The following is a 14,227-nucleotide window of genomic DNA, read 5'->3' as shown; positions in this document are numbered from 1 at the left end:
CCTCCGCTTTAATATGCGATTCCATTTGGCTGCCGCAGCTGATGAGGCCTTTGCAAGTCTCGGCGTCGACATGCCAGCGCTTCCATCTCGCATTCATAGGCCGTTGGGTCTCGCGGCGGCGCATCCAATGGAGCCTTGTCCAGGTCGCCGGCGCTTACAGGGCTAGCGAAATGGAGCTACGCAGCCAATCAGCGCCAGCCGCGGGGTCTGCCACGACTCTCCACGTTGCAAGCCTGCCGCCACTAACTCTGCTGGCTCCAGAGGCCCTCCAGAGACCCTCCTTGTCTTTGTCTGTCTCTTTCAGCCACGGCGCCGCGACAGCTTCGCATTGCCGCCGAGGGCCCCTGTTTGGGCTCGCGTTGCAGATGCCCTCGCCAGTCCTGGCGATGCAGACATGGAGTTGCAGTGCGTGGCCTGATATCGATAACAATGCAGGTGCTTTAGCTGGTACTGGGTACTTGCTTTCCGCATCTCAGCGTGCATCTCTCGTGGTACCAGATACTCCGTAGACCCTGCCGCTACCAGGTGGCATTTAGTTAGCAGAACAATCTCACATTAAACTCTACAGCCACCCGTTTTGGCGCCCTGTTCCATTTCCCTTCTCTCTTTTCTCTTTCTCTTCATGTTCACATCTTTTTCTTCGCGTCCGGCCGATTCTCACTTCTGTATTCCTCATTCTCCTACACCACGGCACCTCACTTACAGGCCCTGCGTTTGTTGCAGCGGGCCGTGCGGCCAGTTCTGCGACCCATCCGCTATTTGGAAACCAGAGGGGCAGTACAGGTACAAATCCGGATTGTGTCAACCCCGCCACCAGCTTCAGGGTGCCGCCACGTCCATACTAAGACTACCTATACCGCGGAGACGTCGATAATCTCACGCAGCCCAACTACATGAACAAGCTCTCAGCTGTTCAGTGTAGTCCAGTTTAATCATTTCCTTCAGTTGTTTGCGTCATCCCTCTCAACGCCTCGGTCGCTGCTGGAACGGTGCATAGCTCGTTCTTGGGCGCTCTGATATTCGCTTCTGCTGCCGTCTTCCACGCCGAGTATGCTTCTCTTCTTCCATCACCTTTAACCCTCTATTTACTGATAGAAGCTTTGCTTGCAGCTTGTAACCGACATCTCTTCCAACTCGAGAAACATGGAGCGCAGCCGTGGCGTCCCTGACAATGAGCTCTTCCTAAGCAAGCCTGCGCCAGAAGATTGCGACAGCCCAACGGTCGAGCCGTTGCGCATTTTCAAACCACAGAGTCCCAATCCCCATTCTCGCGTGTCTTCGACTTCATCGAGCAGATTGACCTTCCCTCTTCCTCCTGGCGCATCGAGTTCTGCCGCTCCTCTGCCGTTTCCAGATGACGACGATATCAGAAAGCCGACTGCGCCAAAGCCATATGGCTCTGCTTATAACGATACGAGCCCTCGACTAGACACAAACATTGCTGCGGAGAAGAAGCCAGGTCTTGCCGAGAGACGAGGTGCTGCGCCGAAGCCCATTCACTCTCCGTCCAGCCCTGATGCCGACTATGGCCTCTTTGCGAGGCCTTTGCAGGATAAGCCTGCTGCATCGACAACGAACTACCCAGCTTACCAAAAGACGTATTACCCGCCGCCTGGAGGAGCTGCATCCGGGTCTTCCAGCAGCACTCCGGCGCAACAGCAGCAGCAATACCAAAAGCCTCCACAAGCTCAACAGTATCAACAGCCTCAGCAGTATCCACAGCCGCAGCAGGCACAGGCGCCCCCGCAGCCCCCAAAGATCCCCCAGGTTGAAAATCTGGCGTCCAACGATCCCGGTGTCAATCGGTTTGCTTCGACGGCCTCGAATTCGACTACTAGAGCCAGCAGAGGCTCACCTCCACCTCCAGAGACTCCTATTGTAGAGCCTGGCAGCGTGCCTGGCGGTGGCATCGAGGCCCGATATGCTGCGTCGGGCATTTCCGGCACGGCAACTCTCACTAGCCTTCAAGCTTCTCAGGTTCAGAGTGCCGCTGCTGCACAGAGATTGGCACAATACAACAATCAAACACCGCAACCTCAGCGCCCCTGGACACCCACGGAGTCTCCCGACCAGGCTCCCTCTGGGCCTCCAACTGTATACCAGGGCATGAATGAGATTTCGTCACCTCAACCACAGCATCCGGTCAGCAGCCCGCCGCCTCAGCAACAACAGCAGCCGCAGCACCAGCAGCCAGCGCAGAATCAGGTCAACTCCCCCCGCTCAGGCCAGTGTTTTGGAACAAGATTTCCAACGCCTGAGCACCAGTTCTCCTCCGCCAGCTTACTCAAGCGTCAACCCTGGCGGACGAACCTCTTACCCTAATGAGAAACAGCGGCCGCAGCAAGCTAATCAAGCACCAGCGGCTGCCCCTATTGCTGCCACCTCTCAAGCTCCCGTAGCCACTATTTCAGTAACGCCAGCTAAAGAGACAGTGGTAGCTGCAGCTACGGCTGCTGCCACGGCTGCCGCTGCCGCAGGCCTTGCTTCCGCATCTGCTCCTCATAATCAAGGTCACCCTGCATTTGCGAATGATCCCCGACCGGAGCCCAGTGCTCAACATGCTCAAGTGGTAACCATGCCCCCGAACCTCGCAGCTGCTGGTCCTGCTTCTCCGCCACCTTTGCCTGAAGGATGGATAGCCCATCTCGATCAGAACTCGGGCCAGTATTATTACATTCACTTGGCTACCCAGGCAACCCAATGGGAGTTTCCCAAGGGGCCGAACCCTATCCAGCATGATCAGGCTCCTCTCTCGCCCACGGCTTCGACCTACGGAAACCCGCTGGCGTCTCCCATGTTTGGAAAAACACCAATGGCTTCCCCCATGTTTCCTCCACACACTCCCGGTTACGCCGAAAGCATCATGAGTGTTGCAGCTTCACAGGCTCCGACCCTTGGCTTCACTGGTCCACCGCCAAGTGCTGGCGTGGACATGTACAGAATCCAGCCAACCAATGGAGTGTATTTTGGCCCTTACTTGAAATACGTCAATATGAACATTGAAACTGGTAAATGGTTTGGCAGCATCCTTATTGTGACAGACGCACCTCAACCGCCTACGATTCATTTACACCAGAGCATGGATCTTTCTCCAAATCCTATGCAGCTTGTTCCTCGCGCCATTTACGTCCACCAGCGCTGGACTTTTTATAAATATGAGATTGAGATCGACATGGCAGAGGCCACCGAACGATGGACTTACGCCGTTACATCGCACCTTGGATGTACACGCTACGAATTTGTCGTGGCAGGCAGGCACGAGACTGGATGGAGATTCATAGCCCACTCTGGTAATGATTTTGCAGTCAGCACGTCTCAAAATGAACGCTCTAAGCTGGGTGGCGTGGGTTTCATGTGGAAAGACGTCCTCCAAAAGAATGTGGAATGCGGCGGTTTCCACGTACAGCTTGGACTGGGTGACCAGATTTACGGCGATCGACTATGGAGAGAGGTGCCACTGATGAAGCAGTGGTTAGCTATGAGCGGAAGAGACAACAAGAGAAACACGCAATGGACTGCGCGCCATGAGGAGGACGTAAGCCATGCTTACTTCCATTACTATACCAGTCACTTTGACCAGCCTTATCTGAGGGAAGCTTTTGCACAAATTCCTCATGTTTTGCAGATTGATGACCACGATATGTAAGTGCAAAGGAAAGAAGGGGAGAAGGCGTCCATTCATTGTTGGCAGTATTTCTAACTTTTTTCTTAGATTTGATGGATTTGGATCATATCCTGACTACATGCAATCATCCGCCATCTTTAAAAACACTGGCCGGGTAGCAGCAGACATGTATTTGCTTTTCCAGCATCACACTACGGCAGAGATGATGCGTAACGTCAGCACTGACCATGACATCTTCACCATTACTGGTACTGGGTGGCATTTCGTCAAATATCTTGGCCCGGCAATGGTTGTGATCGGCACAGACTGCCGATCCGAAAGAACTCAGGCACGTGTGATGGCCGGACCAACCTACCAGGGAATCTTCCCCAAGGTCGCAACCTTACCACCTTCTGTCCAGCATGCTATTTGGATGGTATCAGTTCCTCTGATATATCCCAGATTGGATACCGTGGAAAGCTTGGCGAATACTGTTGCTGCAGGTAAGAAGGCTGTCAACACAACATACAATATCCTTGGCAAAGTCACAAGCTCTGTGGCAGGTGTTGTTGGCGGCAAAGAAATGGTTGCGCAGGGCTTCAGTCAAGTCAAGAAGGCTGTCGGCAAGTCTGGACTGATGGGCAACGTGCTCAATCAATTTGGCGAACTAGACATCCAAGAAGTGCTTAAAGATATGTGGACTCATGAGTCTAAGGATCTTGAAAGGACATATTTCATCCGTACCCTTCAGGGCATCTCACAGCAGAAGGGTATTCGCATGACATTCTTATCTGGAGGTAAGCCACAAAACAGCATCCCTTTTCCATTTATACAGTACCGCTTATACTGACATGTTTTTGCCTTGACAGATGTCAACTGTGCAGGAGCTGGTCTTGTGCATGACCCAACTCACCCTGGAGATCACAAGACAATGTACCAGGTTATCACGTCGCCAATTGTATCTGCCCCTCAGAGCACATACGTGTTGAAACTACTCCATAACCAGAAGACGCTCTACGTGCCACAAAATGGTCAGAGATCCACACACGAAGTGTCCGACACCAAAGAAGATATGATGGAGATTTTCCATTCAGACGCTAGCGGAGCGGGCAGAGAGCTGAAGAAGCTCATGGGCCGCAGGAATTACGTGGCAGTCATTGCCTATGACCACGACGCTGTCATGGCCCAGAGCCAGGGGCCTTTCAGCCCCAACCCAAGCCTTCACAATCAGCAGCAGGGCTTGTCTAAGCTTAGCCTTGCGGTTGATTTTGTTGTGCAAGGTGATGGTGCTTTTACAGCCACTACTAAATATGGCCCTGTGATTATTCCTCACTTGGAATACGGACGATGAAAGGGTTTAGAATACCTATTAGTGGGTTGTGAGAAGAAAGAGATGGGAAATATAGAGGGAAAGATTTGATTTGTTTAGCGTATCTCCTGTTGAAAAGAAAGAATTGGACTATTTCACTCCCGTTGACTTTCATGTCGAGAGTGTTGACCTTTTGGAAGACTTGATGTAAAAATATGTATAAGATTTATCAAATCGGAGTATCTTTGGTATTATCTAGATTGATTGAATGGAACTATCACTGCGGACCTGTCCTCAGTGATTCATTTGCGTTGCTATTCCCCCCATCTGCTCTCTTTTCTCCTCTGTTTTGCGCGTCAGGGATTCACCTCCTCTGATAAGCAAATTTAGAGGTCGAAAAGCTCTTTCAGGATCTGAATAGTCTCCTCGGGGCCCTTGACAGTGTGGCCAATGGTTCGCTCGTCGCTGAAGATCTCGTAGTCGTTGCCGCCCTTGAACGTTTTGTCTCCGAAGAAATGGATCTTGTTGTAGGTGATTCCGTTGGGCTTCTTGGCCTCGTTTTCAAGGTGGCTCAGGCAGTAGGTCTTGTCCCAGCCGGTGGGGAAGACGTCGAAGGAGATTTGGCCGCCGATGGAGAAGCTGCGTGCCATGTTTTGTTAGCGGAGCACAGGTCGATCAAGTCAGGATGGGGGAAGGAAAAAAGGATGGGTAGTTACATACGTAAGTCCCAGGTGGCCAAACTTCTCCTTGAGAACAGCAACAAACTTCTCTCGGACCTTGGCCTCCTTGTCGTAGGCCTCAAAGTCGTTTCGCTCCTTTGTGCTGGCGTTTCTGCCGACGGGGCTGATGTTGACCATGCCGTTGCGGAACTCGATGAAGGTTCCTCGCTTGACGGGGATGTCCAGGTCGGCAACGTAGTGCAGGACAAAGTTGGCCAGCTCCTTGTACTTGTCCTCGCCGATCCACTTGATGAAGCTGTTGGAGGGCAGCGCCTCGCCCAGCTTGTACGCGGTCAGGCCGTTCTCGGCGAAGCAGTAGTCGAAGAGGGTGGTGACGGGCACGCCGGCGGGCTTGCCGAGCTGCTCCTCCTGCTTGATGAGGTCGGAGCCGCCGACGAAGCCGATGGAGCACTTCTTGCGGAGGGCCTGGAGGAGGTCGAGGATTTCGGGAGAGGCATCCTAGAAGGGGTTTGGGAATAATTTGTTAGCGAGAGGTTGATTGATAGGCGAAGTATATTCGAATTGAAGACCCAACGAGGCCAATTGGATGAATGGGAGTATGCCAACAACTTACAAGACGAGCGGGAGTCAATGTGCCGTCGACATCGAAAAGGCAAATCGTGTCCTTCAAAGGACGGTCTTCAAGAGGGGTATAAGCAGGAGCAGCCATGATGGGCAAAGAGAAGTAGAAGAGATGAAAGAATTGAAGAGGTGAAAAAAGAGTCGCTAAGCAACAAAAGGGCTTGTGAAGACGCGAATTCGCAAAAGACTTGGACAAGTTAAAAGAAGTTGTTCGTTGTAAAGATAGGCGAATGTATTCAATGGCGGGGTGCTTGACTTAGAGCCTGAGGGGTCAAATCGCTGGGGCGGTCAAGGCGATGATAAATCCTGACAGCCCGCCAAAAAGATAAAGCAGCATGAGACCAGTGACGGAACTTCAGGGTCGACAGCGTGGTGCTACAGGGGTCCTAGAGGCGGTGCATGGGGCCGCTAGTGACAGCTCCAGGCCGCGAAATGAAACATCCAAGCCACTAATTTCAGCATACGAGCCACGTTTCGGCACTCTGGGACAGGAAATCTGAATACATGTCAACAGTCTATTGGCAAAGACATGGGATGAACTAGACAGCTGTTCTTTTTTTGAAAATTCACAATGAGAGAAATAAAAACAAAGCAAAAATGATTCACACGTAGATCCTTTACACAGCCTCTTGTGTTTTGTCTTGATTAAAATTGTTGGATATTGGGCGCAAAGTTCCTCATGTGATGCGTCAACGAAGGAAATGAATACGAGGAGAAGCATGCGAAATCTGTCAAGTTCCAATGACATGGCGGTACATTCAACCTAACACGTATGGCAATAGCTAAAATAGCACCAACATAGCTGACGAAACCTAATTGAGCTGGAGAGAAAGTCAATTGCTTGGTGCTTACTCCGCGAGCGAATAGTATCAGAGTGATTAAGAGCATATGGAGTATTCTCAACTGCGGTGTCTATTGTTACTATGCTAACGCTGTTGCTTATACACGTATTCCATTGATAATTAGGTATTCTTCGTATGTATGTCAAAACGTCTCAAAGGAAAAACAGGTTCGTGGTGTATACAAGTTTAAAACAATCCAAATGCAGTGTATGCATATCAAGCCCTCATAATGTCATTCCACCATAAAAAAGAAAGAAACAGAAAAAACAAAAAACAATGTTCCATACAGGTACCTTGTATAAATACACATAAACTTGCTCTCCTTCCGTATCACTCAATCAAGAAATGTCACCTATTGCACCCGTGAGCTCAACAACCACGTTGACTATCGTGCTGGCCGACCACATGGCTATCAACACCCAGCCAATCTTGCGGCTCAAGATCCATTTGTTGAGGGGCACGGAGATGAGCAAGCCAAGTAGAATCACCAGCAATGTAATGGAGGATATCATCAAGGTTCCTCCAATCTGTATGCGGTACGGCCTGTAAGCGTAGTCGTCCCCCGGATGCTTACTGTGGTGGTGATTTGCATCTTGGACCATCATCAAAACGCCCCCAACACCTATGCCTAGCAAGATGTTGAGCATTGGCCCGCCGAAACAGGCAGATCTGTGCAAGAGAAACGCAGTTAGTAAACATGAACAAGCAGAACAAAGATGTTTCTCAGACGGTGAGTGTACTTACAATGCCATGACAGGATATCCAAGTCGAGCCACCGTGATATCAGCAACTAGATCGCCTACGCTGTTGCCGGCAGCAAAGATAGTGAGTCCGAGCAGAGCTTCTGAAATGCCGAGAACCACGCCGAATGTTTTCAAAACTCCAACCACTTCGCCAGCGACTGTTGAAATCCAAGCTATGCTGATGATGAAGCCCAAAAAGCAGAACAAAAAGTGATACTGGGGCCGCCTCTGCTCCGTCGTAAGCAGAAGCAGGGCTCCTAACAATACGAGAGATCCTACAAGCGTCCATAGAATCATGTGCACTAAAGAGCTTCTCGGATTCTCCCAATCTTCAGAGATGTTTGCCCAGAGTATAATGACGGCAAACAGCGGCCCCATGAAGAGCTGGAGACAGACAAGCCAACGGCTCCATCCCATCTTTTCCTCGCTTGCTTGACTGATGGAGCGAACCTCGGACAAGGGCTTAGCCGCGCCAGGCTCTTGGGTACGGGGGGGATACAGTCAAAAGTTCTTCTTCCGGCAGCGCCAAATATGGTGTCGGAATGCTATTGGTGGCAGCATCGCTGTTTCTGCGATTTAACGAATATCTTCGAAATCGCTCCCACTCATCTTCGGGCTCGATTTCCCCGGGTTGGATCGAAATAGGTGGAGCCATATGTCCAATAGACCTATGGGCAGAACGATCGGTGATGGTGATGCCATCATCAAAAGTATCAACTTCTTCTGACGTCTCTGACTCGACAACCGGTAGCGTTATTACCAAGAGGAAGATGCTTGGTACAGATATGGCACTAACAAACTTGTCCCACCATGCCTTTTCTTTCCATCCCTGCAAGGTCGGGAATAGGGTAGCAAGGAGCACATGCGGAGCAGGAAGAATCGAATACGGCCACCATCTAACTGGTCGCGATGTAGCTGCTGCGTTGTCGAGGGCGGCAAAGGGACTTTCGCGAGCGGTAGCTGGGGGTGGCAGCAAGCCTAGTCCAGCTTGCTCTGGTTGCGTATTCGGCGAGATAGCTCGCGTATTAGGTGAAATGGCCATAGGAGAGTCGGTATACTGGGGAAAGGGCATGACAGGCGACGATAGAGTACTCACGCTAGCGGGTCGACTAGGTATCTGTAATTGGAGGCGAGGAATGAGAGATGCAGCATGTGGCTCCTGGTGAGGGCTGCCAGCCACTGCAGTCGGTCCATCGACCGGAGGGGGTGCGAGTTTGCCGCCAATTTGATATGACGGCGCAGGACTTGCCGTTCTTTGGCTGATGGTGCCATCTTGGGGAGGCTGCAAACTGGAGTCTGATCGATCCCGGCTGTGACCTAGTAATTCCGGATGGGTAGATGAAGAGACTGGAGCGGCTCCATGCGACCTAGCCCTCACCCTCCCATCCGTGGTGGTGGTGGCGGAACTGTCATCGGAATATACCAAGTTGGAGAGCGCACTGGTACTACCCCGTCGTCCTCTGTGAAAATGATTTTCAGAATAGCTCCGCGACGGGATTGCTGAAAGCTGAAGGTTGCTCTCGCGCTGCAAGTGTGCCAAGGCAGACCTGAATTCCAACGCACCAATCAAGCTCGGTCGAATCGGTGTAATGGTGTTCCTCCGCTTGCCTTGGGGGCGCAAGACTCGCATGCTCCGGGCCACCTCTACAGCAACCATTCTCTCATGGTCCTCATCAGTTTCTTCGCTATCCTCGCTTCCAGGCGTCTCAGCTATCTGGCCATCAATTTCGATAATGGGGCCGCGCTCCAAGGCAGAGAGATTGCCTCCAGTCCCAGTGCTTGCTGTAGTCCGTCGACTTGTTTCTTGGTGTTCGTCTTCGGGATCGTCATGGTAGGGCTCGCCCGCAAGTTCATCTCCAGTGTGGCCGGCGATGCTATAGAAATGGCTGCGAGCCTCTCCTTCTCTACGCAGTCTTCTCTTCCTCCTCGTAGTATACCAATGCCATCCAACGACAGCGACCACGTAGAGGGCATAGTACCCAATCATTGCGCAGCACTCCCAAAATCGCAGCTCCCCGTCGGCCAGAAACCCCATGGTGAAGGCGACGGCGACAATGAAGAAGCAAATGTCTCTAGCATATGTCCGGCGGTCCACCCTGAACTCTCTGACCAGGGCCATAGAGCCCGCAACCACGCCTGTGATGAAGCTGGCGGCGCCAATGAGTTCACCAACAGCCATGCTTGCACTGTTGGACCCCATTGCCGCAAAAGTGCTAAAGACATCGGGAGAGCCGTTTCCAAATGCCAGAAACGTGACGCCCGCGAGACTCTCGCTGAGGCCCAAGATGGTGGCGATGGTGCTCAGGTTGACACTGAAGAAGTCGCTCGCCGCAATGCCGATGGTGGTGAACAGCAGCCCCAGCCAGGTAACAAGAATGATGAAAGCAACAGGCTGCGCCTTGCCAAGGCTGCAGTAGTACAGCCGCAGGTAGGGAAGAAGCCCGGCATCTTCATCTACACAGTATTGCCTGACAAAAGCGCATTGGTCCTTGGCCGTGTGCACTTGGCGACATTCAGGCTGGTCGTGGGAGCGTCGGAGCAACGCCGAGGTGTCATCGCGAGGGCCATGGCGATGTCGAGAATGCGCCAAGAACGAGTACGCGGCCAGCAAAGACAGCAACAAGACCGTCGTGTAGAACGGCCGGGAGCTCAAACGGCCCCGTCTGGCGTTTGTTGTCCGCATGCTGGTCGCATCGACATGTCGCAAGCTCGCCAGGTTTGCTGGAGCGGCGGGGGTTATAGTAATAAAATAATCAAAGGGTTGGCGGAGTGTCTCAAAGTCCCATTGAGCGTGGGTGCGGCCAGAACATCAAATGATATTTCAATGACGACGTTGGGCGGCCTCAGTGGCGGCTCGTCCACAGGGACTTTTTCTGCGCTCCGTATGGGGTAGGCGGGCAGCAGGGGCCCCCAGTTAAGGTTCCAATAGCGTGCCAACGCCTATGATCGGGTGCTGTTCAATTGCGTCTCCAGTGGGCGCCGGAGTACTTTCTTTCACAGAAGTTCTTTCACAGAACTTCACATGGCTCAGACAGCACAGGGCTGATACTGAGGTGGCAATAACCGGATGATTTAGTCGCCCATGGTCGCCGCGTAATTCCACGGCTTTGAGTGCTGACAGAAGCCAATTTGGGCTGCCCATTCACCCTCTGCAAGGCACAAAGTACTGTCAAGTATGGAGTACCGCTCGACCTGGCCCGATGCAGCGTTGGAGCTGTAGCGCGTGGCGCCCGTGACTTTCCAATCACACAATTGGCTGGCCGCCCAAGGTGGGGTTTCCCGCCGATAGTCGTGTTGCCGGCCTCACAGAAAGTCAACAGTAAACAAAAATACTCCTCGCCCAGCACCAAGTCGACGCGCGGGAGAGGCTTTGCTCGCACATCTTGGACAGTCTTACGGCGCGCATCACGCAAAACGCCTGGTTGCAGCAATGCCTCGGGTCGCTCAGGTGCCACGCGCAGGCGGCGCCACGGGGTCGCCATTCAAATCCCCCGTCAAGTAAGCCCGTCCCATGGAATCCAACGCCCATCGCCGCCGAGGCTTGTATGCGAATAATGAGTGATAGGATCCCCCTCAACGATGACGCACAGGAAAAGGGTCAACGAATGAACAACAGGAAAGCCCTTCAAGAGAAGCAGATAAACGAGATCAAGAGAGCGGCCACGCCACGCAAGAGCCTGAGGGCGGAAGACTTCGAGAATGCTTCACAGAGCCCCTATACCGGCACGCCTCGAGGAGCCCGAGTGCTGGATGATGGCGACGATCCCATCATGGTAGGGGGGCGTCTCCGTGACGCCGATGAAGCGCGTCCCCATTCTAGCCAACTTCGAGGAGTGGATGAAGATGGCCACTGACAACAAGATTAATGCGACCAATTCGTGGAATTTTGCCCTCATCGACTACTTCCATGATATGTCGCTACTCAAGGAGGGCGATGGTGTCAACTTCCAGAAAGCGAGCTGTACTCTTGATGGCTGTGTCAAGATTTACACCAACCGAATCGACAGCGTTGCAACCGAGACAGGCAAGCTGCTGAGTGGCCTCGCGGACAGCAATAACAAGAAGAAGGACCGCGACGCTGAAGAGGGGGCCGGTGAGGGTGAAGAGAGCGAAGAAGAAGTTGATGCGGATGGCAACGTCAAAAAGAAGACGAAGAAGAAGGTAAGAAGCCAGAAACAAGGGAAATCTTTTGGCGGCCTTGCTTTGCATGCTAATCAACTTGCCCAATCTTGCAGGTGCAGAGATCATCAGAAGCAACGCTTGCACCATCATTCGCTTCTTTACAACTCAAAAAATTCGAGCTTGAATTCGCCGTCGATCCACTTTTCAAAAAAGCTTCCGCCGACTTCGACGAGGGAGGCGCCAAAGGTCTCTTGCTTAACCACCTGATGATTGACTCACAAGGTCGCATTGTTTTTGACAGTAGCGATGATGTCGGCGACGCAGACGAGAGTAAGAAGGAGGACCAACTGGACGAAGACGACGCTGAAGCCGGAGCTGGAGAAGATGGCGAAGAGGTCCAGCAAAGCCGTTTAGACCTCGACGAGGACCACCATATGGATATAGACCAGGACGAAGACCAAGGCCACGGCCAAAGCCAAGATCAGAACCAAGCTCAAGACCAAGAGCCGGACGTTCCTGAGGTAGAGATTGACATGTCAGCGCTTGGCCAGCGGTTCTTCCCTGACCTAAACTTACTGGATGAACTCGATATCTGCCCGTCCCTGAAGAGCTTTGAACTCGGAGATCCCTCTGGATCTATAAACATCCCTTTCTTGAAGGCTCCTGAAGACTGGAGGGAAAGCCAGGATAAGCCTGGCGCTCCAGGCAACAAATCTGGCATGTTCATTGACGAAGATGCACCGGCTGGTTTTGACGATGAAGATCTGGGCCTTGGCGATTTCGACACTCTCGGCGATGTTGCTTTTGGCGAGGGCGGCGAAGCCTGGGCACGCGAGGCTGCTCTTGAACCTCAAATGCGTGTATATGACGCCGGGACAGATGGTGGAGAAGGCGGAGACGGGGAGGGTTTTGACGAGAACGGCGAATATATCGTATCCATGGGCAACTCGCAAAACGCAGACAAGATGCATCAAGACATACTGAGCTTCTTTGACCAAGCATTGCAAAAGAACTGGGCCAGCGCGGAGCATTGGAGAATTCGCAAAATTAAAGACGTCAACAAGCCGTCGGGAGAGGCGAAGAAGCGCAAAGAAAAGGAGCCATTTGAAATTGACTTTTCTTCGCCTCTCAGCCCCAGTCAGTCCGATCTCATTTATACACAAGCCTCCAGCAACTCAGCTGTCTGTTTGCCCAAGAAGGATTGGAAGTCCAAGTCTCGAAACCTACTTCCCGATGACAAACATTTTAGCTCAAAATCCCTGTTGAACCTCTTCCTCAAGCCCAGATCTCGTCTTGCTCGGAAACGGCCAGGGTTTGGCTCACGCACAGGCGCGCAGGGTTATAGCTCTCAGGACAGCCAGCCAGCGGGAGACTTGGACGAGGCATTTTGGGCGCAGCAGAAGGCGCCTGAGGACGCCGCCTTGCCTGAAGGCGACTATGACGCCAATTTCTTCCAAGACGATGACGGTCTACCATTCCCCGGTGGCGACGACCCAGATGACGATGATCTTGAGTTTTCAGATGCCCGAGAACACCTTTCACCTGGAGCTGAGGGAGATATGGGCTTGACCGAGGGAGTCGGAATGACCGCTATGTTGAATGGAGACACTATGAATACAATGGGTGCTTTTGGCACAACACTAGTGACTCAAACGCGCCGTGTGCGACCTGAATATGTTCAGTTTGCCAGGGTAGCAAAGAAGGTGGACGTCAGGCGACTCAAAGAGGAAATCTGGAAAGGCATGGGCCTAGAAGAGCTAGAGGTATGTGTTTAATGCGCTTTGATCCGCTATAAGGCCACCACAATGCAACTTCCTGCAACTATACTAACTAACTCATCACATAGGAGACCCCTGCACCGCCGCCCAACACAGAAGAAGAACCCAAGCTCAAATTCACGGAGGTGATGAACGGATTGCAATCAGTATACCCCAAACCTGCCATGGCGGACATTTCCACTTCGTATTGCTTTATATGTCTACTTCACCTGGCAAACGAAAAGGGACTGGTGATTGAAAATACAGAGGGGCTGAATGAGCTGGATATTCGGAAAGACTGGACGGCTGAGATCACAGAAGGCGCGGTATAAGTATGTTTGGTATACGAGAGAAGTCGCCTCATGAGAACAAAACAAACCAGGCATGGATAGGATTAGGGGTGGCCATTTGCACTACTGGGCGCTTTGGGAAAGGCTATGATGTCGATGATTAACAGCTCTTAGTGATGTATATGAACTTGTAACTCTTATATGGAAGAATAATGCCACAGAATAATGCCACAGAATGATATATCAATCAATTTGCAGC

At 52.1% G+C, this 14,227-nt stretch overlaps 6 protein-coding genes across 6 annotated transcripts; 3 read left to right on the top strand and 3 right to left on the bottom strand.

The window, feature by feature from the left end:
* Nucleotides 1-1,143: 1,143 nt before the first annotated feature.
* TrAtP1_004265 (uncharacterized protein) lies at nucleotides 1,144-2,322 on the top strand (the record flags this gene model as incomplete). Its single annotated transcript, XM_066112234.1, has 1 exon — nucleotides 1,144-2,322. One exon carries the CDS (start codon nucleotides 1,144-1,146, stop codon nucleotides 2,320-2,322), a length of 1,179 nt encoding a protein of 392 aa, XP_065968317.1.
* A 253-nt stretch (nucleotides 2,323-2,575) lies between these two features.
* Nucleotides 2,576-4,955, top strand: TrAtP1_004264 (uncharacterized protein; the record flags this gene model as incomplete). Its single annotated transcript, XM_014083841.3, has 3 exons — nucleotides 2,576-3,642; nucleotides 3,713-4,401; nucleotides 4,474-4,955. The coding sequence occupies 3 exons, from the start codon at nucleotides 2,576-2,578 to the stop codon at nucleotides 4,953-4,955; spliced, it is 2,238 nt and encodes a 745-aa protein (XP_013939316.2).
* Nucleotides 4,956-5,299: 344 nt separating this feature from the next.
* On the bottom strand, nucleotides 5,300-6,302 carry TrAtP1_004263 (uncharacterized protein; the record flags this gene model as incomplete). Its single annotated transcript, XM_014083840.2, has 3 exons — nucleotides 5,300-5,552; nucleotides 5,634-6,091; nucleotides 6,207-6,302. 3 exons carry the CDS (start codon nucleotides 6,300-6,302, stop codon nucleotides 5,300-5,302), a joined length of 807 nt encoding a protein of 268 aa, XP_013939315.1.
* Nucleotides 6,303-7,394: 1,092 nt separating this feature from the next.
* TrAtP1_004262 (uncharacterized protein) lies at nucleotides 7,395-8,216 on the bottom strand (the record flags this gene model as incomplete). Its single annotated transcript, XM_014084993.2, has 2 exons — nucleotides 7,395-7,725; nucleotides 7,801-8,216. The coding sequence occupies 2 exons, from the start codon at nucleotides 8,214-8,216 to the stop codon at nucleotides 7,395-7,397; spliced, it is 747 nt and encodes a 248-aa protein (XP_013940468.2).
* Nucleotides 8,217-8,262: 46 nt separating this feature from the next.
* TrAtP1_004261 (uncharacterized protein) lies at nucleotides 8,263-10,482 on the bottom strand (the record flags this gene model as incomplete). The annotated part of the gene is made up of 1 exon (XM_066112233.1): nucleotides 8,263-10,482. One exon carries the CDS (start codon nucleotides 10,480-10,482, stop codon nucleotides 8,263-8,265), a length of 2,220 nt encoding a protein of 739 aa, XP_065968316.1.
* Nucleotides 10,483-11,597: 1,115 nt separating this feature from the next.
* Nucleotides 11,598-14,010, top strand: TrAtP1_004260 (uncharacterized protein; the record flags this gene model as incomplete). The annotated part of the gene is made up of 3 exons (XM_014083839.2): nucleotides 11,598-11,960; nucleotides 12,035-13,684; nucleotides 13,768-14,010. The coding sequence occupies 3 exons, from the start codon at nucleotides 11,598-11,600 to the stop codon at nucleotides 14,008-14,010; spliced, it is 2,256 nt and encodes a 751-aa protein (XP_013939314.2).
* Between the last annotated feature and the right edge of the window lie 217 nt (nucleotides 14,011-14,227).

The sequence above is a fragment of the Trichoderma atroviride genome, chromosome 2 (assembly GCF_020647795.1).
Source record: "Trichoderma atroviride chromosome 2, complete sequence".
Taxonomy (NCBI): domain Eukaryota; kingdom Fungi; phylum Ascomycota; class Sordariomycetes; order Hypocreales; family Hypocreaceae; genus Trichoderma; species Trichoderma atroviride.
This window is presented reverse-complemented; position numbering and strand designations above follow the sequence as displayed.